The sequence below is a fragment of the Parathielavia appendiculata genome (assembly GCF_033297405.1).
Source record: "Parathielavia appendiculata strain CBS 731.68 unplaced genomic scaffold N657scaffold_2, whole genome shotgun sequence".
In the NCBI taxonomy this organism is placed as follows: domain Eukaryota; kingdom Fungi; phylum Ascomycota; class Sordariomycetes; order Sordariales; family Chaetomiaceae; genus Parathielavia; species Parathielavia appendiculata.
In genome coordinates, this window is record NW_026944221.1 from 2,466,038 (window position 1) to 2,490,520 (window position 24,483).

The 24,483-nt window shown below is 55.3% G+C and overlaps 10 protein-coding genes and 1 non-coding gene across 11 annotated transcripts; 6 read left to right on the forward strand and 5 right to left on the reverse strand.

The window, feature by feature from the left end:
* Nucleotides 1-1,073: 1,073 nt before the first annotated feature.
* Nucleotides 1,074-3,083, reverse strand: N657DRAFT_678134 (uncharacterized protein; the record flags this gene model as incomplete). The annotated part of the gene is made up of 2 exons (XM_062796042.1): nt 1,074-2,708; nt 2,814-3,083. The coding sequence occupies 2 exons, from the start codon at nt 3,081-3,083 to the stop codon at nt 1,074-1,076; spliced, it is 1,905 nt and encodes a 634-aa protein (XP_062651313.1).
* A 355-nt stretch (nt 3,084-3,438) lies between these two features.
* Nucleotides 3,439-7,266, reverse strand: N657DRAFT_564624 (uncharacterized protein; the record flags this gene model as incomplete). Its single annotated transcript, XM_062788297.1, has 4 exons — nt 3,439-4,970; nt 5,019-6,027; nt 6,084-7,069; nt 7,122-7,266. The coding sequence occupies 4 exons, from the start codon at nt 7,264-7,266 to the stop codon at nt 3,439-3,441; spliced, it is 3,672 nt and encodes a 1,223-aa protein (XP_062651314.1).
* Nucleotides 7,267-8,177: 911 nt separating this feature from the next.
* Nucleotides 8,178-11,138, forward strand: N657DRAFT_641549 (uncharacterized protein). The gene is made up of 2 exons (XM_062792170.1): nt 8,178-10,540; nt 10,621-11,138. The coding sequence occupies exons 1-2, from the start codon at nt 8,528-8,530 to the stop codon at nt 10,795-10,797; spliced, it is 2,190 nt and encodes a 729-aa protein (XP_062651315.1). The 5' UTR covers nt 8,178-8,527; the 3' UTR covers nt 10,798-11,138.
* Nucleotides 11,139-11,938: 800 nt separating this feature from the next.
* N657DRAFT_678137 (RBP11-like subunits of RNA polymerase) lies at nt 11,939-12,586 on the forward strand (the record flags this gene model as incomplete). The annotated part of the gene is made up of 4 exons (XM_062796043.1): nt 11,939-11,982; nt 12,054-12,112; nt 12,182-12,292; nt 12,360-12,586. 4 exons carry the CDS (start codon nt 11,939-11,941, stop codon nt 12,584-12,586), a joined length of 441 nt encoding a protein of 146 aa, XP_062651316.1.
* A 151-nt stretch (nt 12,587-12,737) lies between these two features.
* Nucleotides 12,738-13,641, reverse strand: N657DRAFT_687798 (LSM-domain-containing protein). Its single transcript, XM_062796905.1, has 6 exons — nt 13,579-13,641; nt 13,458-13,514; nt 13,352-13,390; nt 13,267-13,294; nt 13,121-13,184; nt 12,738-13,062 (listed from the first exon to the last, which is right to left on the reverse strand). The coding sequence occupies exons 1-6, from the start codon at nt 13,601-13,603 to the stop codon at nt 13,018-13,020; spliced, it is 258 nt and encodes an 85-aa protein (XP_062651317.1). The 5' UTR covers nt 13,604-13,641; the 3' UTR covers nt 12,738-13,017.
* A 490-nt stretch (nt 13,642-14,131) lies between these two features.
* Nucleotides 14,132-15,693, forward strand: N657DRAFT_678139 (ribonuclease H-like protein; the record flags this gene model as incomplete). The annotated part of the gene is made up of 2 exons (XM_062796044.1): nt 14,132-15,170; nt 15,224-15,693. The coding sequence occupies 2 exons, from the start codon at nt 14,132-14,134 to the stop codon at nt 15,691-15,693; spliced, it is 1,509 nt and encodes a 502-aa protein (XP_062651318.1).
* A 107-nt stretch (nt 15,694-15,800) lies between these two features.
* On the forward strand, nt 15,801-16,546 carry N657DRAFT_216624 (uncharacterized protein). The gene has a single exon (XM_062786263.1). It carries the CDS (start codon nt 15,968-15,970, stop codon nt 16,352-16,354), a length of 387 nt encoding a protein of 128 aa, XP_062651319.1. The 5' UTR covers nt 15,801-15,967; the 3' UTR covers nt 16,355-16,546.
* On the forward strand, nt 15,931-16,043 carry N657DRAFT_t29. The gene has a single exon. It is a non-coding gene; the product is annotated as a tRNA-Ala (tRNA).
* Nucleotides 16,547-16,738: 192 nt separating the features above from the next.
* Nucleotides 16,739-18,205, reverse strand: N657DRAFT_669375 (microtubule-associated protein ytm1-like protein; the record flags this gene model as incomplete). Its single annotated transcript, XM_062795483.1, has 1 exon — nt 16,739-18,205. The coding sequence occupies one exon, from the start codon at nt 18,203-18,205 to the stop codon at nt 16,739-16,741; it is 1,467 nt and encodes a 488-aa protein (XP_062651320.1).
* A 375-nt stretch (nt 18,206-18,580) lies between these two features.
* N657DRAFT_566477 (uncharacterized protein) lies at nt 18,581-20,284 on the forward strand (the record flags this gene model as incomplete). Its single annotated transcript, XM_062788429.1, has 4 exons — nt 18,581-18,630; nt 18,681-18,990; nt 19,041-19,986; nt 20,067-20,284. 4 exons carry the CDS (start codon nt 18,581-18,583, stop codon nt 20,282-20,284), a joined length of 1,524 nt encoding a protein of 507 aa, XP_062651321.1.
* Nucleotides 20,285-20,612: 328 nt separating this feature from the next.
* Nucleotides 20,613-22,688, reverse strand: N657DRAFT_566711 (uncharacterized protein; the record flags this gene model as incomplete). The annotated part of the gene is made up of 2 exons (XM_062788446.1): nt 20,613-21,968; nt 21,999-22,688. 2 exons carry the CDS (start codon nt 22,686-22,688, stop codon nt 20,613-20,615), a joined length of 2,046 nt encoding a protein of 681 aa, XP_062651322.1.
* Between the last annotated feature and the right edge of the window lie 1,795 nt (nt 22,689-24,483).

Genomic DNA, 24,483 nt, shown 5'->3' on the forward strand with positions numbered 1-24,483 from the left:
CAAATACCTGCGGTAGATAGAGCTGTCCTCGGCGTAAAGTTACGGATGTAAGACGCACAGATATGCGGTTGTTGACCTATCTGACCGCATGTGCCTTAAGATTCCCTAACCTCACCTTAAGCACCCCCTTCCGCCTCATGTGTTCTCACGATCCTTCTTTCTACATCTCCCTTCATTCTACAATCTGGTTTTTCCAAATCTAGTCTTCTTTTCGCACTTCTTCTCTGGCAACTCCGTGGTCAATCTACAACACCATCTATCACCAAAACTACACCATGCTCTCGCATCGCGTCGTTCGTGCCTGTGCGCTGTCGGCCAGCCGTCGGCCACCACGCTCACTCGCCCAGGTGGGTATCTTCTCTCGTAAGGCACTGCTCTAATCCAGCCGTTCGTGTATTGAACTGACACACAGCATCAGCCCGCCTGCCCTCCTCCTTCAGTCTCCCACAGCACCCCGGTACGCCCGTATTCTCAAAACCGCACCACGTTTCAGCGACGAGCAGCTTAGACAGTATCTCAGACGGGATCTCAAATGGGATCTCCACCGGGATCTCAGTGAAGAGCTCAGAACGGAGATTCAACACCATTTTGATTTGAAGATGTCTCACTTGGAATTGAAGCGCAAGGAAGAGAAGTGGCGGCGGCGGCTACGCGGGCAGGCGGATTTCCTGTTAGGCTTCTGCTATGGAACCTTGGCTGTGTATATTGTATGCTACATCATTCCTGCGTTGTATCTCTTCATACTGCGTGGCTAGGTCCTTGCGAGTGTAGCCAAGGGGTTGGCAATAAACGGAGGATATTAGGTTCAGGTTAGTTGCGAGTACGGGACTAAATTGGTATCCCTGCTCACCAGTTGCTACGAAGATTATCACTTGGTTTATGCATATCTCCCTCTCGTTCACGACAGGCGTACGATGTACTTCTCATGTCCATGAAAGAGCCACAGGAGAAGAGTGAACAGACGAAGTGCGGTCTACTAAGTCCAATCGCCCACAGTAGACAATGAATAAGCAACTGAATAAAGTTACAACGATCATTGTCTCTCGGCAGCATGGTCTCGACATCTAGGTCCCCTAAATGAACCCCTTCCTTCCAAGTTCCCTCCCCCGATAATCCCCATCCCCATATTCACCAATAATATCCATAAATAACTCAGCATCATCCCCCTTGTCCCTCCGCTCCCTCTCAAACTGCGCCACCTCTCGCGGCGTCTTCCACGCCAGAAACTCTCTGTCGTCTACCGTCGTGTACGACGACCTTGACCTGGTTGATCTGCGAGTCGTCAATCTGCTTCCCCCATTTCGGTCGTCACTGCTTGAAGATGTGGAATGAGAGTGATGCGCAGTGCCACAGGTGGACATGGCCGCGGTGGCAGTTGACGAGGACTTGCCGTGTTGCTGTTGCTCGCGATTGTGATGTTTAGACGTGGAAATCAGATCTCCCACGGCACGAGAAGAAGAAGCCCCGGACGGGGTATTATCGGTGCGAGTGCTGCTGCTGCTGCTTGTGGCGTTGCTTGAGCACGGAGACGGGGAGGCGGGCGGAGTGGAGGAGTGGGATTGGGATGAGGTGTTGGGGGTGGGCGGTGTTGCTTTCATCTGGGAGGTGATGTACTGCTGCTGCTGTTGCTGAGAGGGTCTGTACAGCTGTTGATGGCGTGCCGAGATGGACTCGTAAAGAGATGTGGGCGGCGATAAATGGGGCAGCGATAAATGGGGCGGCGGCGGCGGCGGCGGCCTCCTTTCCGACCGGGCTGGTGGTATAGGGGGTGGGGGGAGAGGTTTGTCGATGTATTTTTGCCTTTCTAGCGTCGATGGTTGGATGGGCTGGCCTAGGTCGTAGAAGCCTGAAGGTGTGGGACAAATTGTGCGGAGCTCTCTATAGGGAGAGGGAGATCTCTGCCTTCGTGCTGATACTGACGCAGACGGCGGTGATGGAGGAGCGCCGAGTCTCGTTGATAGTTGGTCTTCTATGGGCGTGGGCGCCTCGACTGTGAGACTGGGGACAGGTTGGCGGGTTGACATCCCCTGGTCCATCGTCCTGACATCAGCCCCCGGCTGTGCATAAGAGTAGGTCCTCTGCCGCAGCCTGGGCGGCGCTTTTTCTACCTCCCTGCGGTTGGGATACTCCAGACATTTCCTCAAATCCCTCTTGCAGTCAGGGTATGGGCAGAACAGGGGAAGCGGGTTGTTGCCAAAGAACTTGCGGCAGAAGGGGCAGGAACCGCGGCGGTATATGTCGATGCGCGCTAATTTCTCCACGTCAACGGGGCTTTCCACATCCTCCTCGTCCGTGTAGAGATGCTTACCTCCGGTGTACCGTGCTCTGGCCAGGCTGCTGTCTCCTACGACAGTTGCCAGCGCCGGACTGACGCTTCGTGGATGGCTTGTCGGTGCAGACCTCGGCGTGCCGGAGAATAAAGGGGCGGGGGCAGCCGGGAACTTTGCGCACTTCGCTCTGTCACTGCCATGTTGAGCCCCTATAGCTGTGGCTTGTGCTTGTTGAGGAACTTCTTGTCTTGCGACTTCGGTTTGCCCTGTCTGTCTCGGTGTCACAGGCTTTAGGGGTCGGTGGTGGTGCAGTGCCGGTTGCTGGCCACAACCACCTCGTCCCACCTCCCTCCCGAGTGCCAGATCCGAGGCAAGGTGATGCCGGGCATGCTCATCCGCGTCGTCATCGCTCTCGGTGTTAACAGCGGAGCCATCCTGCTGGTTTGACTGCGTTAGACCCAACTTTTGCAAGGCGTGCCACTCTTTCACATTTCTCTGATCCTCTATCCGCCCCTGAGGATGCCTCAGAGAACGCTGACGTACCATGTCCGCCCGCCCATATTGGCCTCTTGTAAACATGCTTCTGCGTGCTTTGAGTGAGGCGCGCTGCCACCTTGCAATCTCGTCGCCACACTCTTCCTCAGTAGGCGCCTCAATCGGCGAAATGTGCCTGGAAGGCCGGTCTGGAGTGTGGACGATTTCGAATTCTTCCTCTAGTTTCTCTTCGTTCTTATGCTTGAACCGGCCGAGATCCCGGAGCTTCTGCGAAAGGCTCTTGATTGAAGTGTTTGCACTTGTTGGTTGTATCGCCATCGTCTACGTGAATACTCTGCGAAGATAAATGACTAGAAAGCGGCTTTGCAAGTAGGGCAGTCGCGTCAAGACTGGGACCGGTTGCAGCCGCGTGGGTGTATCTGAGGGCTTTTTATAGGAATAAAAGGGGATAGGAACAAGTTCGTTCTTTGTATTGGGGTATCCTCATCATAGGATGATTCTCATGCTCGTTTTTTGCCAGAATCAATCCGATTCCGAGTTTCATTGTGGCGAACAGGCACCTTTCTTTGTCTCCACGCGGCTCGAGTTTGATACCCAAACAATGCGGCAGCCCACGAGTGTGGCGGCTCTGATTCCACGAATCCATTCCATTCGCAACCCTAGGAACCCCAGGCTAGAGGCTCACAGTAACCGTCATGTGGTTACTCAATACTAGGAGCACAGGAGGGAGGCCGTTGCAAAGGACTTCAACGTCAGACAAATACGCCAGGCTTGCCTCCTCGCTCTGGCACGTGTTCTCTTGTGGAATAGGCAACGTGGTCAGCATCACAGTCGTGTCGCTGCTGTTCTGACGCATGAGCTCGTTCAGGATCAAATGCTGAGCCCGGCCAGGGAGGTCGTTGAAGGACAGTGACAGCCCCTGTGTCGAATAACTCGATCCGTTCCTGTTGCTTTCGTCTTCGGATAGCTCGTAGGAAGCCAGCAGTGCAGGAATGTTGAGCGAGGCATCACCGCCATTGTCGGACCCTTTGGATAACGAGCCTCTTCTCGATCTCTCCGGGGACTTGGCGCCGGCCGCGTGCTCAGCAAACGAAACTCTCCTGTCGCTTCCGCTCTCTTCGCCGGACGCTAACTCCCCACCTGCGGCGCGTACAAACGATGACTGCCGGGAAAACGAAGACCGTTCGGTCCGTACCTCTGCTTCGGCAAACATGATTCTCGGGCCAGTGCCGTCCTCGTTCGTGATTGTTGTCTGAGGAACCAGGTTGCTGGAGAACCGGGGCGCCGAAGAACCGTGCCTGGACAAAGGAGGCCGTTCTGGCTTAAGAATTCCTCGAAAGGGTTGAGGCGGCCCCGATCCGTTCCTGTTTTGCCTTGCGGGTTCCACGCCCGCCTCACCACCCGCGCGCTTGCTCGGCATGGTTCCATACGAGCCTTGCATTGGCGATGACGTCCTCTTTGACTTCTTATTCTTCGTGGGGCTCTCTACGCGGCCAATGAGATCAGCGAAGCTTCTCCGCCTCCGGACAGTTGGTAGAAGTGGACGCTTGGCTGCCTCATCGCCTGCGCCAGAATGGCTAACAACTTCACTGAAGTGTCCGTCAACATCTGACGAGTCGCTGTCCGAATCGCTCTCGCCGTCAAGGTCTGTGTCTGAACGGTCAAAGACGTTGAAGGGTAGATTCTGCGTATGGATTCCCATGTTGACGCCCCATTTGATCAACTGCGACATAGAGGGTTTCCTTGGTAGCTCGGTGAGCTGCGCCAGACTATGGCGCCTTCTCTCACTGCGGTTCGAGGCACGGGTGTGCGGGTTATACAGACCCGGCCTGCCGGAGGTGGAACCCATAACGTGAGCAAACGACGCGAACTCTTGTGATTCAGTCATGGATCGGCTCACGCGGTACGCTTGTAGATCTTCCCACCACGCCTCACCCTTCAGGCATTCGTTGACGAGACGCTCGGTTTCGGGATTGGTGAAGTGCCCATGGATGATGGTCTCGTAGGTCGAGAGGTTGCCCGAGGCCAGCCAGAACACCAGGACTTGGGCATCGATCCTTAGCTTATCCAGCAGAGCCTTGACCCGGCCTCGTTCTTCCTCGACCTCGCTCTCGTACTCGACGAAGACGATAACCCGTAGACGGTAAGCCATCTTCCATGCTGGGACAGTGTGAAGTATGTATCCCAGCTGAAGAATCAGCGTATCTGCTTATGGTCAGCCCAAGCGCAACACTGTTGAATGTGGTTGCTTACATGTATCGAAGTTTGTGGTGAGCACATTCTTTCCATCCGCTGTGATTGCCGCCGACATTTGGATAGGCCACAGGTCGATGTGCTTCTTTGTGTTGCTGCCATCTTTCCGCGGCAATTCCAGGGCGTCGAACCCCTTGCCGATGGCGACATTCAGCCGATACCGCAAAGCTAGATCTTCGAGAATGGTGACATAGCTGGTTACCGACATCATTTCCTCTGTCTTGATCGCATCGGTAGGCAGCACCCCTTCCAGGATACGGGAGGAAGTGTCACCTCTTCGCCTTCTTCTGACTTTCGATTCGCTTGTCGCCTTGCCCTGTTCGACCGGTGCAGGCGAAGCTGGCACTTCCGGTACCTGCAGAGCCGGCCGTGAACGCCGCAGCTCATCCATATTGTAGAAGCCCATGACGGCGATATTCGGTCTCATGCCTCCCAGGCCGGCGGAGAGGACCAAATTCCTCACACCCCATGTTATGGTAGGAGACATAGTCAACTGTACAAAGGCCTTGATCCTGGAGTACTCGGAAATGTACTTGGTCCAGGCGGCTTGCTGCAGCTTTGCCTCTGTGACGCCAGCTGCAAAGTCGTCGGTGACAATAACGTGCCCCAGTATGTACAGCGCGCCTTTCTTCAGAGAGTTGCAGAACTGTATCAATCGAGTCTGTCTCCTGGGATTGTTGATGAGCAGGATGATTTGCGGCCTCCAGAACTTGATGTGTTCTGGCTTCAGGCGCAGAAGATACTTCCTCACTTGGTGGTAGATCAAGTTTTGGGAGACGTCGCCCCAGTGCTTCGGTGGACTAGTATAGTGGATGAGGAGGAAGAGAAATACCAGCAGGCAGACGGCCGTGGTGGCGTATGTCTCGTCGATGAAGAACATGGCCGCTGCGGAGAGGACGCTGCCCGCGAAAGCCGTCTGCCAGCTGAAAAACTTAAAACCCGGGCGGAAGTTGGGGGCGGACCCTATCTTGAGGAGGAAGCAGGCGAGGTTCATGACAAAAAAGGTCATCTATCACATAGGTCAGGACATTGGCGTACAGGGTCGGTGGTCTGCGACGTTCTTACCTGATAACCCATGGATATGAGGGTGGCGATCTGGTTCAAATTCGCAAACATTGCCAGCTGTGCTGCGATGTACGTAAGGAAAATGGCAACAATCGGCTCATCTGCCCTTCTTGTGCCCTTCCCAAATATCGACAAGCCCGGGAACAGCTTGTCTCTCGCAAGAGCCTGCATGAGCTTGGCAGATGCCACGACGCCCATCAAAACAGAGAAGGAGGTAGTGGCAAGCTCTCCGGCGAAGACAATCGGAGGCCAGACGTTTGTATCTTGTATGATGTTTGCGTTCTGCAAAAAGGAAGCATGCGATGTGCTCGACGCAAGGGCAAGAATGACGAGCAGGTAGGCAACGAAGGTTGAGAGCATGGCCCAGAGAGTGCCTTTTGGTATGGCTTTGCTGGGATTGCGCAGATCCCCCGACATGGATGCTCCCGCGAAGATGCCTGAGGTGGCGGGGAACAGAATGCCAAACAGCTCTCGGAAGGTTTCGAAGCCGCTGAACTCGGCGGCGCCGGTGTGAGGGAGCAGGTTGGATCTCAGGGTTGCCAGGCTGGCTCCCGTGAACTCGATTCCCCTGTTCGGATCACTGAAGGCTGGCCTTGCCACGGCAGAGAGCGGTATGCTGAGGGTCGAGAGGGTCAAAACAACCAAGAGCGCGTTGCTCGCCTTGGAAAAGACTGCGCTCCCGGCAAGGGACAAGCCAGTGCACAACGCCAGGGCGAAGGTGCCGAAGAGATAGTCCCACCAGTACCCCTCTGGCATGACATGGCCGAGATTGAGCTTGAAGCAGTCAATCAAGCCGACGACATTGAGAGCCGTGTTCAGCACTTGGGCCAGATAAAACAAGAGGCCGATAGAGCCGCCGAACTCGGGGCCCAAGGATCTCGAGATCAAATAATAGGCGCCTCCCCCTTTGACCTCTCCATTTGAAGCGATGGCTGAAAGCGAGAGGGTTGTGACGAAATCGACAATGTAGGCAATGAGCAAGAGGCCTGGCGAAGTCAGTCACGTCCTCCTTAGACACCAGGTGGGTATTGTACATACCTAACATGCCAAGTAACCCTACTTGGCCTAATATCAAGCCGAATCTTAAGAACATGAGAATGCTGATGATATTGAGGCAAACAGGTATGTAGACACCAGACACTGTCCCCAATTTGTTCCTCTTGCTCAAGGCCTCGAGCTCCATGGTGGGCGTTGACTGGGCAGCTCTCCGTCCTTCAAGCCACGTTGTCACCGGAACGTCCAGTCGGAGCTATAAATAAGGCATTGAAGGATATTTAGGTATTAGCCCAACAGGTTGAGAGATGATGAATTCCTCTATCAAACCCCCCAATAACAAGGATATCGCCGTGACCGCCTCTCACCCCGTTCGGATCTCAGGATCAAAGGCAGCACTCAGATGTCTCGGGCAACCACTTCACCGGCAACACGCATCGCTTTGAGAGTAGCGGGGCGTTAATCGCCAGCTCCGCCGAGAGGGAGAAAACACCGGCGGGGTGTGTGGTCTGGGACTCTTCCTTACGACAGCCAAAGCGGTAGCTACGGGCTTGACGTTGGCCGCGATGCAGATATGCAACCGGATAATCAGAATTTCGAGGCTCGAAGTGTGCACTTAGATATATCCAAGGAATCAGTGTTTAGAGGGGAGGAATGTTGCGCGGCTTGTTCCAGACTCCCGAGTTTGGCGTTGAAGACCTGGAGAGGTTGATACCTAAAACAAGACGTCATTCTGGAGCATTCTTCAGTCGGGGTAACTCCGTCCAGATCGCCATGGCAGGCACAATACAGTCCAGCTCTGGTTTGTTCGTACTAGCGCGCGATTTGAGCATTCGAATTCTTCTTTTACTTTCTCATCCTGAAACTTTGCTATCATCTGTGTCTTTGTTTTTTGTCTTCCTTCTTCATGTTTTCTTACTGTGACTAACGTTACCCTCTTTTCCTTTAGATCGTAATCACGAAAAGACTCGTATTGTATATGCAGTTTCGCGTATTGTAATGACCAAAGCCGTAACAGCGTAAGCTTACACCAGATTTCCAGAGTCCCAAATGTGTGGATCCCCAAGCCTCAGCGCCAACACGGGCATTGTGGTCTGTCAGCAGGTCGCCCAACCACATCGTTCCTTATCAGTGGCCGGTACGAGTCACAAGCCATCCATCGTCAGCTGCCCCCTCGACAACGAGGTTTCTCCTTTCTACGATCCTTTGTCACTCCTCCTAAGGAATTGGATTGGAATCTGGTCCAATCCCCCCATTACCGCTGCCGTTCGCTCTTCCTGTTGAATCGCTTGTCGAAAGCTGGGCCGTTTGCTCTTTGACTTCGAAAGCATTGCCGCGTCGGACGGTCTCGATACCCCATTGTCAACCACAGAGGCATGCGATAGCGATCCTAGGCTACGACAGTGATCATGTCAAACTCAAACAAGGACTCACCCCCTCCCATACAGCCTATGTCCGCATCGCCCGGCTCCTTTCGCGGCCGTTCTTTCAGTCGCGCCGAGTTCACCGCCCGCCTTGCATCCCCCGTAGCCTTGGGCTCGTCCCCGGCAAGTCGTCAGCAACCGCCAGTCGGCGAAGGGCCAGGTTCCGGCCACTTGACGCCTCTCCCCGGCCCCGGCTCGCATGTTGCCGGTCCCGGTGTCTCGGCCCTCGCTGCCGCCCTATCCAACTCGCTTGGAACGTCGCCCCCGCGATTCGGCACGCCACATGCCCGAACAGCCTCGCCCTCCGTAGCCCCCGTTAATGGCCTGGGCTCCAGGACGCCAACAAACTATGGCTCGTTTGATGCGAGGAGACAATGGGGAGCTGCCGCGTACGAGGATCCCGAGATAATCAAAAGACATTTGGTTCGACCGGGAGAGGGTTCTCTGGACGATGGATCTAGGAAGGTCAGCGAAAGCTCCAAGGGCAAACAACCCGTTGGCGCGACGCAGCCCGGCTTCGACGACGAATTTTCCAGTCTAAAGCTGCAAGGAGGCGATATTACGCGACCAATCTACAAGTGGACAGAAGAGGCGGACCAGCGGAGCAAGATGCAGCGCAGCAAGAGCTTCAGCGTTCCGAGGCCGGAACCGGAGACCGAGGAGCTCGATATTAATAACATCAAGGTTCCCGGGGGCTTCCGGCGCAACTATATCCGGCGGGCTGCCAGGGATCCAGACGAGCTGGAGCACGGCTCCGGCAGTAGCCAGACGCAACCCCAGCTGTTTACCAACAGCTTCCTCGAGTTCTTGACGCTATACGGTCACTTTGCCGGCGAAGAGCTCGAGGAAGACGACGAGGTGCTGAAGCCCGGCGAATACTTCACTTCGGGCAGCGAGGGTGACATGTATGACGAGGACTCAGAGGAGGAGCCAATGGAAGAGAGCGCGTTGCTGACGCCATCGCGGCGCAAGAGGAGGAGGAAAGAGCGCGGAGGGAGTGGCCAGAACAGCCCAATGGGCGCGGCGTTGCTCCTCCTCAAGTCTTTCGTCGGCACCGGTGTCTTGTTCCTCCCGCGCGCCTACCTCAATGGCGGCATGCTGTTTAGCAATCTGGTTCTGCTCTTCGTGGCGGCCCTGAGTTACTACTGCTTCGTCCTGCTGGTCACCACTAGGTTAAAGGTCGACGGGTCCTTTGGTGATATTGGCGGTATCCTCTACGGCAGGTGGATGAGGAACCTGATTCTAGCTTCCATCGTCATCAGCCAGCTCGGGTTCGTCGCGGCCTACATCGTCTTCACGTCCGAGAACCTGCAAGCCTTCATCCTTGCCGTGACCGACTGCAAGACGCTGATTCCCATCACATGGCTAATCATCATGCAAATGTTGGTGTTCCTGCCTTTTTCGCTCCTCCGCGACATCGGAAAGCTAGGCTTCACTGCTCTCATCGCCGACGCCTTCATCGTTATCGGCCTGGCTTACCTCTTTTATTACGACGTCCTCACGCTCAACACGCAGGGGCTTGCCGACATCATCCTGTTCAACCAGAAGGATTGGACTCTCTTCATCGGCACCGCCATTTTCACGTTTGAGGGCATCGGCTTGATCATACCGATTCAGGAGTCGATGCGCCACCCGCAAAAGTTTCCCAAGGTCATGTTCGCAGTCATGGTCATCATCACGACGCTCTTTACCGTCATGGGCGCCTTCTCGTACGCGGCCTACGGCTCCAAGACGGAGACGGTGGTGCTGCTCAACCTGCCGCAGGACGACAAGCTCGTCAACGGCGTCCAGTTCCTCTACTCGCTCGCCATCCTGCTGTCGACCCCGCTGCAGATCTTCCCCGCCATCCGCATCACGGAGAACGCGCTGTTCACCAAGAGCGGCAAGTACAACCCGTACATCAAGTGGCAGAAGAATGTTTTCCGCTTCTTTGTCGTGGCGCTGTGCGCGCTGATTGCCTGGGGCGGCGCGGATAACCTGGACAAGTTCGTCGCGCTCGTGGGCAACTTTGCGTGTATCCCTCTGGTGTATATCTATCCGGTAGGTTTTGGACTAGCCCTCTTCCTGCTACTTGTGGGTGGCGGTTGCCTGAAGTCTCTGCTAATCAACTGGTGACATAGCCTATGCTTCACTACAAAGCGGTGGCCAAGAGTGCCCTTCGCAGGTGGTCTGACATTCTTTTGTGCATCTTTGGCTTTGTGGCCATGGCGTACACGACGAGCCTGACGGTGATGAGCTGGGCCAAGGATTCCGGTGGCGGAGGGTTGCCCAGCCATTGCAATATCAGGGGCCTGTAGACAGGCAATGGTGTAGGGAGGCTTGGCTGGGGAGACTTGGATACCATGCAATATGCCTTGTTCTTTGTCTTTGTTGTCTTGTGAGATGGCTGTCGTTGAGCATAGCACTTGCTGGCGTTTCATTGCCTGGCGAAATAAGTAGGGGATTTGCTCTATTGATGGTTGAGGTTGGTTACCTATATTGGGCGAGTAGAACATTAGATTCGCAAGGCGGCATATGTAGAGAGCATGGACACAGACAGATCGACAAACTACACACTCTTGAGGGGGAAAGGTTTAGCTAGTCCCTATCACGACCTTTACATACACTTTTGTATCTGTCACGCCAGAATCAACAAAGATTAAGCAGGGTCCTTCACATGCTTGCGGTTGCTGCTTGGTTCAGGGTCAGTGACGTGCACGGACCAGCAACACGGCGAGTTCACATTTCAAGTTATGTTAAGTGCCTTGAGCCTGTGCCTTGGCATCAAACTCTCATCTTTTGCATCACATACAACCATCACAGCTTGATTAGCGTTTCCCATCGCTCTAAATTTGTTTTCACCATCTCTTGCAGTCAAACCATTGGATAACTTGCTCCCTTCGTGGCCGCCATGAACGCTCCAGACAGGTTGGTGAACACTCCCTCTATTGTCCCTTTCATCCCTTTCCCCCTTTCGACACTCTGTGCAAGTTCCAGTGAGAGAATAGATGCCTCTGGGGAAAGGCCATTGATCAGGGGCAAGGCGGAGAATCAGGCACAAGGCCGACGCAGGCATCGATGGAGTGAAGGGAAAACGCGAATTGGCCGCTCAGCGATGATCAACTCAACTTCGATACCCGTTGAGCGCTGGCCAGGAGGATAGTTGGTAGGCAATGGTGAGGAGGAGGAAGAGGAGGAAGGCCTCAGCAGTTGCGCCTTCCCGAGAAAAACGTCAAGAGACGTGCCGTGTGAGGGTCACAGGCTTTGCACTGCAACACGTCATGGCGCGCATCTGTCGGCCAGAGTGAGGCAATGCGACGGGTCTTTGACGGTCCAAGCTCTCTGTGCTGCAACTGATCAAATATCTCGACTTCGTGGATTACATCCACGAGGCATCACTCCCAAGCCCAAAGGCTTCAGTCAACTATACCCGAGCCCCAGCCTTAATTCTCCGTCAAGATGGTCTCCACCAATGCCAGACACGACGACAACGTGCAGACCGGGTTGGATTCTTCAGTTGCAGCGATTTTTGTTCTAAAGCAAGAACAGAGGCTGATTCAGAGATCTATCGCAGGTTCGAGCTCTTCGTCCTTCAGGAAGGGGAGAAGAAAATTACCGAGAAAGTGGTCAGCGGTATGTTTATGACAATTATTCCACCCACCCGCATCGCCGTTACCGTAGAGAACTAAACCGTCTAACCAGGCATGTCCAACTGCTCCGATTTTCTGCTCCTCAAAGAAGACCACACGCTGGGCAACCTCCTTAGCGCTTATCTCAAGATGGCGCCGCACGTTTTGATGGCGGGGTACAAGAGTAGGTTAACTTTCTCGTCTTTGTTTTTCCCTCTCTCCTTTAACAAACCTAACTTGTAGCGCTATAGTCGGCCACCCCAATGTGCCCGAAGTCCTGATCCGCGTCCAGACGGACGGCACCGTCACGCCGCGCGAGGCGCTCGTCACCGTCTGCAAGCAGCTGGTGGCCATGTACGGGCAGCTCGGCCGCGAGTTCCAGAAGGAGCTCGCCCTGCGGCAGTACGCGGACCAGGGCGAGAACGCTGCTGCTGGCGGCGGCGGCGGCGCTGGCCCATCGGGGCAGAATGGGTTCTAATGGGCGGACAGGCACACGGTTTTGCCCAACCCGTGCAGTTCCATATAAGGTGATGGCGTTCAGGATTGGCGTTAGGGTTTTGGGACGGTTTATGCGGATTTGATTGCTAAACAAGCTATTGTGCATGTATTGGCTCCGAAAGCGTGGTACACGGTAATCTCCTGTCAGGGACACGATTGAGATTCGGTGGGAAAAATTATATATCTTTTGCGTAAATGGTGGTGTAGCTTGGGGACATGCAAATCCAGTGAAACTGCATGGTTCCAGGTTTTGTCATGTTCTGCTGGCAGCTGATGTCTCCATGATTTCGGCGGACGGAATCCTTTGCAGTCCTTCCCTCCCTCCATTTCTCCCCATCATTCCAGACCGCATATGCTTGTACACTTCCCATGAGTGCTCTTCGCAACCTTCAACCGGCATCCCCGTCTTTCTCATGGTGCAGCTACGGCTGTTGGACCCTCTCCTCCCGGAATCAACTATGGTCAATGTCAGCCTTGAGTTGGAAGCCCAAAACAGGGCGGAAATGCCACTCACCATGCAAATGTTGTTGCCGTTTAGCAGGATCTTCTTCAACTTGGTGTGGTCCCCTGAGTAGTCACTGAAAGAAAGACATCGTCAGCAATCATGTATAGAAAAGAAGACAAGGGTTATGTATGACTGGCCAGCCAAGGAGGCCTTACAACTCGGTCACGTCCTCCAAGACCATGTCTATTACCATGTTAGCGAGGCTCTGGTCATGAGAGACCCCGAAAAGACAGTACGTACTGACGTAGTCATCGAAGCCCACAAGAGTGCCCGCAAACTCTACATGAAAAGTTGGATTACTTTAATTACTGCTTTGGGTTCTCTGTCGTGTGGACGAGTAAGGTACCTTTGTCACCCTTCATGATGACCCAGATGCGCGACCCGACACATTTGTCGATGAGTTCTGCAGTGACCTGTTAGCATTGAAGAAACCAAGGAAGAGAATGTTATGTAATGGGTTGACACACCGAGAGGAAGAAGCTGAGAAGCCATGGTGCATGTGTGGTGAGATGGCAACCTGTTCAGCTGCTTCTGTTAGGTTGGAATTCATGGCTCTGTCTTGAGCGCCGAGTGAGCTTTCAGTTACTGGGCGGTCGTAAAGTACGGTAATTTACGTTGCTGTATCGCCAAGAGTTGTGTGCGCATGTCACCGGTCGGGCTGGACAGTGGGCCAGCCGGGGACCTGACCATTCGTGTTATTGCTAGCGCGTCTGCCTACATTACCGTCGCAACCTCCCTGGTCCGTCAGGTCTCTTAACCCTGCCCAGCGTCATGACATTTACGAGCCATGGCGCAGTCCGCTCATTCAGTGGTGTGACCGTTCGATTATCCGGATCCATGAGGTATTCGTGTACTCGTGGGGTGAAGGTTGTTAGATCTCCGTGTTCGCTTTGTTTTTGCCGCCGTTTCGCTTCCTCTGGCACATATCGAAATCTGCTGTGAGTCGCCCGTCGGAAACATTATATTGCTCTACAATAGCCCTTACTAACTGCATCTCAAAGTCACCGACGCTTCGCGAGAATGACTGCTAGGAAATCGGCAAACCAGGTGTGGCATGTCAGCCGAGGCATCGTCTTCGCAGGCGGTAGCAATGTGGTGTATCCGCGATTGCCGCCATTGAGGCATCACAGCGCACCAGCTGCGGTTGTCGCCGAGGAAAGTGCCGTACTTCCGCCGGTGCTATCGTTGACAGGAAAAGCAGCTGAAGAGGCCCCTGCTGGCCACGGACTTGAAATAGCTCCCGGCAGTGTGGCAGCCTCCCTGATTACGCCTCGGACCGCCCTCACCAATACTGTTCCCACGCCTACGACTGTGGTTGTCGTGGGCGACAACGCGGCCAAGGAGGGTCAAGCCCCCGGCGAGGATGCCGCTAAACCAAAACCAAAGGATGTCGTTCCCGCTGTACCTCCCTTCACGCCTCTCGACTTCAGGATTCCCGACAAAACTTTCCGGGAGGCAGCACAGGCTTCCGGGGGTACCCCTCAGTCTTTCTGGAATTACACGTTGTATCGCGGCCCGGCCAACGACGGCGCACCCGAAACCAGGGTCAAAGTCCATTACTGCACGAGCTCGCGCACCACAGAGAGGGTCATCAAGGAGTACTTTGCCAAGGAAAAAGTACTCGGCTTTGACTTGGAGTGGATGCCCAACGCCGTCAAAACCTTTGGCCCCAGGAGTAATGTATCCCTCATCCAGCTGGCCTCGCCCAGCCGTATCGGTCTTTTTCACATTGCCGCTTATCCCAAGAAGGACACTCTGGTCGCGCCCTCTCTGAAGAAGATCCTGGAGGATCCCGACGTTACAAAGGTTGGCGTTTGGATCAAGGGCGATTGTACACGCCTGTCCGACTATTTGGGTATCAAGACGCGTGGCCAGTTCGAACTAAGTCACCTTTACAAGCTCGTCAAGTACTCCAGGAGTGGCGAGTATAATCTCATCAATAAGAAGCTGGCTGCCCTGGCTACCCAGGTCAAGGAGATTCTCGGTTTGCCCATGTTCAAGGGCAACGATGTTCGTGCGAGCGACTGGTCGAAGTCTCTGAATATGGATCAAATCATCTGTGAGTCGAACTCACCCTGGATACGACCGGTGTCTTGACTGACAAATTTACAGATTCGTCATCCGACGCCTATGCAGCCGTGCAACTATACGCCGTTCTTGACCACCAACGAAAGGCTCTTGACCCTGTTCCGCCGCTCCCCCATCACGCCGAACTCAACCTCCCGATTCCCGTCACCAAACCCGTGCCGCCAGAAACCACTGAGGAGCAAGATGCGGATCCTGATGCTGTTCTCGAGGAGAACCCTGGCCCCGAAGGCAAACTCGCCCCGGAGGATGAAGCAGCCCTCAAAGACACACTGGTTTGCGAAGACGGGCCGGCTCTCGAAGACCAGCTAGACCTTAAAGGCAAAGCCGTGCTCGCAGGCAGCACTAGCCCCAGGACCGCAACGGACCTCAGCAAGCAGACAACCCCTGCGACGCCTCCCCTGGTTGTCGACAAACGCTCAATCAAGGCCAGCATCAAACCATCCACTCACTTTAAGTCATTTCCGGCAGCCGAATCACAGCCACAGCCCGATTGAACACCGTGACCCAAATCTCGATCCCTCGTCGCCTCCTTTATTGGCATCTTTGTCACACCGCTCCGCAAGTTCTTCAGCGTTCAGGGACTTGCCCCAGCGCTTATCCAGTTACCCTCGCGTTCATACGGAGCCAGCCAGCCAGGATCGAGCCAATCTCGCCAGAATCGGCCGGCCGAGCCCTAACCTCCACCGCAACCCCACCTCATCACCACCAAAACCTCCACGGCGCTGCAACCAGCCCGTATGGCTCAGTTGGTAGAGCGTGTCACTAGCAATGACAAGGTTTTTTCTCCAAAGGTTACCTTGTCACGGGGGAAATAAGGTCGCTAGTTTGAATCTGGCTATGGGCAAACAACCTCCAAAAACGGGGTGGAAACCTCCTTTTTCTGGCTCATCTTCGCCCGCCCTTCATTTTGGGAGAGGTACGCATCCGAGCAGCCGAGGAGCGCAAGGGAAGACGACGTCGACAGATCCGTCCTTACTGCGGCCCCCACACATTGCGGCATGCCGTCGACGTCCAAACCCCATCGAGGCGTCAAAGGCATCCCCGGAAACGCAACCAGAGTCTGATACACAGGGTGTAAAGCCCCGAAATGCCACACAGTTCACACGACTGGCCTGTTTGTTGGTATTCGGGCTGACGGGGATGATTGGGTCGTAGATGGATATTAGGGGAGAGGTCCAATATGAGATTGGCATGGGAATCGAATATTGGCCGATGGCTGTATTGAGGGTGCAAGTATGGAGTAGACGGGGGAACGGCGGCTTAGGTCTGTGAAAATCTTGCCATGGCTCTGTTGAGAAGCGGAGGGGAAGGATACGAGGTGGAATGGAGTTCTGTAGAATCGAAGATACACGAGGGCGGGCTTGGGTATGCTTGAGGGGCTTTTGGACTCGGGGACAGTCTCCGACTTGGCGAACCTTCAGTCCTGACATCGAAACCATGCTGGTTACACAGCAATACTCAATCCCAATTTATATCCATTCAGTATCCGGGTATATCTGCCCCTCTTTACCTACACTTTCTTCTTCCATTTCCTCTCTCTTACTGCGCCAAAATGTTCCTCCCCGAGTTGATCTGCACCCTCTTATCCTCACCACCGCTCAGGATCCCCAACCCCTGATCCCACACGACCCCAAACACCTTGCACCCCTCGCCCGCAACGGCCTTCTTCTTCTTGCTGCTCCCACCCTGCTGCCTGCTCTCGCGCTCAATCACATACACCGGCTCGCTGACGCCGCCCATGCCGCCCTCGTCTTTTGTCGCGGGCCGCACGCTGCGCAGGTCCCAGATGCGGCACGTGCCGTCGTGCGAGCCTGACACGAGCGAGTACTCGTTGTCCGGCGACGGCGATAGGCTGACGACCTTGTTGGTGTGTCCGCGCAACGTCATGACCGACGTCATGGCGGCGTTGGCGCGCGGGTCAACCAGCGTGATGTGCCGCGCGGCCGTGCCGGCTGCGAGGAGCGGGGCGGAGCCGGACCGCGGGAGGGCGCAGAGGAAGAGGAGGGGGTGCGAGGTGGAGAGCGTGGTGACGACGCTGCTGGTGGTCAGGTCGATAGTTCGGACCGTGTGGTCTTGCGAGGCCGAGTAGGCTACCGTGCGGTCGCGCGGGTCGAAGACGGCAGCGGTGGCTGGGGCTGAGTGGATCTGCATGAGCGAGAGCGGCCCGCGTTGTGCGGCGGTCAGGGAGGTGGTGAGTTTGCGCCGTTTGGAGGCGTGTGCGCCGGAGAGGAGGCTGGCGTCGGCTTCGGGTGCCGAGGTTTTGGACGTGCTCCAAAACCCGATCGCGCCGTCGGCCGAGGCTGTCAGCAGGCGTTTGGATGTGCCGTCGACTTCGAGCGAGTCGATCGAGCCGACGTGGCCGTAGAGTTCGAGCGTCGGCTTGAGGTCGCCGGAGAACTGGTCGGTTTCGGTGTACTTCCACACTCGCACGGTCCGGTCCATGCCCGCGGACGCGAGCTGGGAGTTTGTGAGGAATTTGGCGGCCTTAATGCTGGCGGTGTGCCCGCCGTGGCTGCCCGAGGGAGAAGTTGTGAGAACCTGGCCAGAAGCGTTCCATATCCTCAACAGGCCGTCGTAGGAAGCGGACAAGATCCGGTCCTGACCGCGCTGGAAACTTTCGCCCGACCACCGGCCGGAGGGGGAGGTCTCGGAGAGGACATCGACGGCGCTGACCCAGTCGTCATGTTCGAAGCTGGCCTCAAATACGGGCGGTATTAAACTGCGGACGTATTGGAGGGTGAGGTTCGTCTCAAGCGAGAGGCCGTTGCTTGTGAGGTAGTCTTCGAGGCTTGTCCGCAGGAAGCTGCCGTTGACGAGAAAGTCGAATGGGATGGACCCAGTGTCGAGCATAGACTCGGAGTTGAGGACTCGAGAGAGGCCATAGCGGCGGATGTCTGCAGGCACGAGGAGCTGTCGCTTGCTCTCGGGGAGCTGAAGATCAGCCTCGGTCGTTGTGAAGGTCACCCTGACCTGCGGCCCAGGAGCATCAGCCATTGGCTCGTCCATTGCGCAGGCTAATACCAAGGTTCTCAACAAAACTGCGCAATTGGGTGCGTAAGGGACAGGAAGTAGTCGGGCGTGCGCGAGCGTGAATGGCGTCCAGAGTAGCTGTCACAAGGGTGCAATTTGATCCGAGTTTCTTTTTTTCTGTCCCTGCAGCGGAAAGCTTGAAAGTGCCCCACGGTCTTATCTTATCGCACCGCGGTTAGCGGGCGGTAACTGTATTAGACCCCCTGACCCTGACGCAGCCCGTTTAATTGAAGCCGGGATGCCAAGACAGAGAATTGCAGGCGCGTCAAGCGCGTCTCACAGTTCACCTCAACCGAGGTAAACTAATTCTCCAGCAACACATTGAACCTCGACTGCAACGGCCGGCACACAATGGTAACTCTTGACGAGATTGCAGACACAAGTCTGCTTCAGAAGCCTTTGTACGACATATTATGACGTGGTCATGAGCATGTAGCTAATACATTTGCAGCGACAAAACAGCTGATCTGCTGGAACGTAGTGAATCAAACTACAAGCCCCTCGACAGCTTCGCCCTGCCAAAAGACCGCCAGTACCAACAGCAGTTCGCCGACATATACTTCTTGCGTCTCGCCAAAATCAAGCCCGCAGTCGAGGAGGTTGCTAGCGCAGCATGGGAGGGCACCGTTCTTGGCGGTGAGACGGCGACCAAGGTGAATCGGGTGTTGGATGTCCGCCAGGGCCAGTTGTGCTGGGTTGCGGGGACCGTCTACATGGACATGCCCTTGAAGCCCAGTGTTTTGGAAGATGTGTCCAAGGATGTAAGTTTTGCTACTGAAGTAAACCACAGCCCTGGGCTAACACTCGCCAGCGTTGGATCTCGGCACCCGTCACAGCCGACCGATACTACTGCGAGAATGGTGGCGAGTCAATCATGTTGGAGGACGATTCGGGTCGTATCCGCCTCGTCGGCAACGTCCTCAGGGACTACTTTCTGGTGACGGGCTGCATCATCGCGGCCATGGGCACGGAGAACGTCAATGGCGAATTTGAGGTTATCGATCTTAAATTCGCCGACCTTCCTCCTCAGCCCGAGCGCTGGTCCCTCTCTAAACCCTTCTCCAGCGGCGCCATCAAGAAGTCAAAAGTAAAAGACGAAGACGTCGATATGACAGACTCACAACCCTCAAAGAAGATTGCCATCGTCTCCGGACTCGAGTTCTCCGGCACCGACACCTCTTACGCGATGGAGCTCAACCTCCTCCTGGAATTTCTCCTCGGCGAAGCTCTCGACCCATCCGCACAGTCCGAGCTCTCCCACATCTCCCGCTTGATCATAGCAGGCAACTCTATCGCCAAGCCCTCCGACCACGAATCCGGCTTCACCACCACTACCAGCACCACGGCGGACAGCAAGAAGCCCCAAAAAAAATACGGCTACGACGCGTCCTCGTACAACCCCCTACCCTCCCAACTCCTCGACACCTTCCTCTCGACCCTCCTCCCCACCATCCCCATCACCCTCCTCCCAGGCACCTTCGACCCAGCCAACGCAAGCTACCCGCAACAGCCGATCCACTTGGCCATGTTCCCAAAAGCGCGGACCTACGCTCCCGTGCCGGGCTCGGCCGAGCCCGGGTGGTTGGACCCCGTGACGAACCCGTGGGAGGGCGAGGTGGAAGGTTGGCGGGTGCTGGGCACAGGCGGGCAGAACCTGGACGACATATGCAAGTACGTCGACAGCGAGGACCGGCTGGGCATGATGGAGGCCATGTGCCGGTGGCGATGCAGCGCGCCGACGGCGCCCGACACGCTGTGTAAGCTCTTAGATCCCATCACCTTCCACCACCTCCATCCGGTATGAAAAACGTTTGAGGGCTACTAACGACTTCAACAGGGTCATACCCGTTCCAGGAAGACGAGCCCTTCGTTATGAAGGAGTGTCCGCATCTCTACTTTGTGGGTTGCCAGCCCACCTTTGGGACTAAGCTCATCGAGGGCCCCCAGGGGCAGACGGTGCGGCTCATCTTGGTGCCCTCCTTCGCCTCGACCAAGGAGATAGTGCTGGTGGACACCGAGACGCTGGACGTGTCAAAGGTGAAAATCAATGCTTGATTCTTGGGGAGTACCTAAAAAGAGATGAAATGAGTTAATGCAGGGCAAGCGACCATCTATCTCGACTGGGAAAGATATCGCCTTCCGTTGCTAAACCCCCGATATTACCTCCCATCAAGATCCCGAATGTGTCCATGATGCCGGTGGAAATGACCCTCTCTCGTACCCGATGCTCAACGCCAACGCAAATGCCACCGCAATTGCTAATAATACATCCTCAAACCGCGCCTTGACGCTTGAAACGCATATGCCAACGCCCGATTCCAAACTCAATTCGGGAATCTCCTTTTTGTCGTGTTGCCTCGAATCCCCGGCGGACAAAACCCTCCTAGGGACGATAGGCCCTCAACTCATCGCCCACCCGGTCGATAGAGATAATCAACGACTTCATTCCCCTCGCAGTCCTCCCATCGTCACCATCACCACCCTCATCTTCGACATAATACGCATCGGCATCGAACCGTCTCTCCTCCTTTGCCCTTTGCGCCCGGCGCCTCCTCTCAGCAGCACTAGTTTCCTCCCAAAACTTCTCGCGCAGCGCCATCTCGGGATCCAGGCAAGCATGCTCCATGTGCCGACGCAGGGAAACTAGCTTCTCTTCCGCCTCGGCGCCCTGCTGGCGACGCTTTTCCTGTATCAGGGCATCGTTGGCCCAGAGCTGGGATCCCCGGCTGAGCTCCTCTAGATGGGGGGGAAGGCAGCGCAGATCGATTGTCGTCTCGAAGTGCCATTTCTTGGGTCGGTACTCAGAGGAGGTATCCGATTCGTCTGAATCCTCGGCGTCGTCGTCTTCGTCGTCGCCGTCGACCTCATCCTCAGTCAGGTCGACCCATGGACTGGCTGTGTCTCCTGCGCGGCCGTCCTTAATGTTCGAGTTGACAATGACCTTGATGCGCAGGAAGTCGACGTTGACGCGATGGAGTGCTTTGAGGACCGGTGAGCCACGGCTGAAGAAACCGACCATGCTTAGAAAGCGGCCTTCGTGAATGACCGCGTCTTGGTTGCCCAGCCCAGCGGTTCGCGCGGCACGCTGGGTTATGAATAGCGGTGAAATGGTGATGGTTAGGGTGTGCAGGTGGATCGGACCACAGGGTGGGCGAGGTGGGGATGGAAGCCGAGGCGAACCAGGAGCATCAGGGACTAAAGTTTCGAGAGCGGCACTCATGAGTTTCTCATATGAGATTTCTGTGCGGTTGCTCTCCAACTCGATGGCCATGTGACGGATGAGATGGCCGTATTTTTTCAGGTTGATTACGTTCCTGGACGAACGCTCCTCCTCCTTCCGGTTTTTGCCCCGCTCGCTCCGTCTTACAACCCCATTGCCGGTATTTTCGACGACATCGGGGTCTCGCAGCATGTAGAGAAAGGTGTTCTCCGAGTATAGAATTCGAGTACCCTCCTCGGCAGTGCGGCGGCACACAATCAGGATCCTCGGATCGAGGGGGCTAGAGTTGACGTCGTCGCCACGAAGACCACGGCGAGAGGTGGGACGACACAGCTCTTGCCAGAGACGTCGGACCACGATTGGCTTGGCTGAGACAAGCAGGTGTCGATAAATCTTGTCCCGCATCTCGGTCGCCAAGGTGAAGAAGTGAGTCACAGACTCGACGCTTCGCAGCGAGGTTGAGGCTTCAATCATGTCTGCCTCGGGTGTGGCCATCCGCTCTGGGGATATGGCCACCCGCTCTACCACCGCTTCGAGGTTGCGTTGCACTGGTCCCTCAAGAATGCCACGGGCAGGTACCAACCCAGCATGCGCTCGTTTCCGTCGCTTCCTAGGCTGGACTTCTGCAGCACCTCGGGGCCGTCCAAGGAGTTGCCGCAGTTGAGGACGAATCTCCGCGGCCGGCGGGTCAATGATAATGACATCGTCGTCCTGGTGGCCAAGAAGAGACGTCTGGCGTGTCGGGCGGTTGCTGTTGGTCAAGTCCACGACTGCTTCAGTTGTCGGCGGCCGTCTCGGAGTGCTTGGGGCCGGGCTTGTCCGGACGTAGATGACATCTTCACTGTCGTCCAAGTCGGACACGTTGCGCTTGAGCCCCTTTGATGTGAAGTGCCGGGACGACAGAGGAGTATGGGGCACTTGAGGGGATAGCTTTGCAACTGCGCCAGCGTGCGGAAGTAGGCTGTGCGGACGCTGGCCAGGGGCTTCATCGTCATCATCCAAGATAATGAAGGCAGAGCGCCTGCTGGATGGACGGGTGTTGGGTTCCCTCACCTGTACGGGATCCCCCTGGTCGCAGAGCCATTTTGCGACCTTTGCATGACCCGTAATAGGTTGGTTTGACTGCCTATGGAACGCCTTGAAGGCATTGGAACCCTTGGCGGCTGCTGCAATCTCTTGCAAGGTGCGTCGCTTGCCACGGTCTATGGGTGTGCGGAACGGGTTGACCGGAGTGGCCATCTTGGGCCTGGTTGCCAGTGTGAGAACCGTTGAGGAAGGAGCTGGAACGTGTCGGGCAATTCCACGGCGGATGTCGGCCTTAGGACATGTCGGTCATCGTCTGCAACAATGCTCTGCTTGCCTTTAGGTGGCGACTGGTATCTGGACCGGAAAGCGTCAGCTATGCTCGGACATCAGGAATATGTTTACTTTGGCCGATGACTAGGCTTGGACGCAGCTAGCGGCTGCCAGTAAGCCCAGATTGAGGTTCATGGGTAGGGAAGAGGAGGAAAGACTGCTGCTGACCCTAGACCCTGCTGCAATGGGGACCGAACTGCAATGGTCGCAATGTGTGTGTGTCTCTCTGTGTTAGGTGTGTGAAGTGGAAAGCGATAGCAAGGCGGGCGTGCTTCCAAGGCAGCCTTGCCCCGGAGAGAGGCTAAGGAGAACAAGGAAATGGATGGTGGAAAACGGACTTTGGAAGGGCAATTTTGAAATCCGAGGAAATTGGGCGCAAGAAACAACCAAGGCAGCTTGGTTATTGTGTTGGCAACTCCAGGGCGTGATGCTTGATAATGTTGTTGGAAGGCACGGAGAGAGTTTGTCAGATTGATTGACCTGAGATGCAAATCATGCGATGTAGGCCTGGAATGGTAGAACTGAAAACTGAAGCATTGCCGCCCTCAAACGTGTTGACTGTAAGGATTGTGGTTGGGGAAGCGCTGTGGTTGAGTTGGCTGGAAGCAGACGATCGCAGTGTTTACTTGCCAGATGGTAGTCTGTAAACAGAAGCATCCGGATGAAAGGGGGGGCCACTTGAAGGTCCACTTGCTCTTGAAGTTTCCTGTGGTGAATGGGTCGAGTTTCAGGCGACGAGAATTGCAAGGTCCATGTGATGGTGCAAAGAAACCTGGAAGATCGTTCCTGCCTCCCCGTCGCTGTGTGAAGCACTTTCCAGGGCAACCTACCTAAAGTCGAAGCAGTCAACCCATTTTGAAACCTCCTTTGGTAACGTAATCTGGAAGATATTCAGACGACTTCAGATTCAGCGTTTTGCCTGGGTCCATGGCCTTTCAGTTCTTAGCCCAGGTTCATTCAAGTTTGCTGAGCTCCTTAAGCACATGCTAAGAACACTGGAACCTTTGAGCGTTTCAGGCCGGCGTTCCAAGCTTTCGACCGCTTTGATCTGTCCGGGATGCCTTTAGGTTGCTGTGACTGTCAACCATTGAGGAGAATTACAAAGTCTTTGTTGACTCCATTCGACCGCAGACGGCGCAAACATTCTTCTCATTAGCGTGTTTACAAATCTTCGGGTTCTTCCATTCCCATCTAGTTTCTTGAACTGCCATGGAGATTAGACGGTCCCTCAGGTCTTAGGTCAGCACCGACCTCTCTTTCACGATGCATCATGCATCGTAAGAAATCCTGCAGCGAACCAGCAAAACGCATTGCTTCTTCTTTCCTTGGATGATATCGGCCAGACTGTGCCACTGGGATATGACATTATCCCTCAAATACTTGATCCTTACCACAGTACTTTCGGTTCTAGCTTCCAGAACTGTGACAGCGAGCTGCTTCTTGCAGGTCTGTTAGAAGCTGCGGTGATATTGGCTGACTGGCTCCAAGAGTTCCGGCAGCCATGTGAGCAAAGATTACCTACGCTGGCCCCCCACCCCACCCAAAGGAGCCGGAACACATCCCGTTGCAAGGTACAGTACCTATGCTACGGCAGTCTTCATCCAACGGCATCAAGACCGGGAACTGCATGCCAGCCCATCTCAGTCTGGGTCCCCTCACCTCTACGTACCCAGGTCAT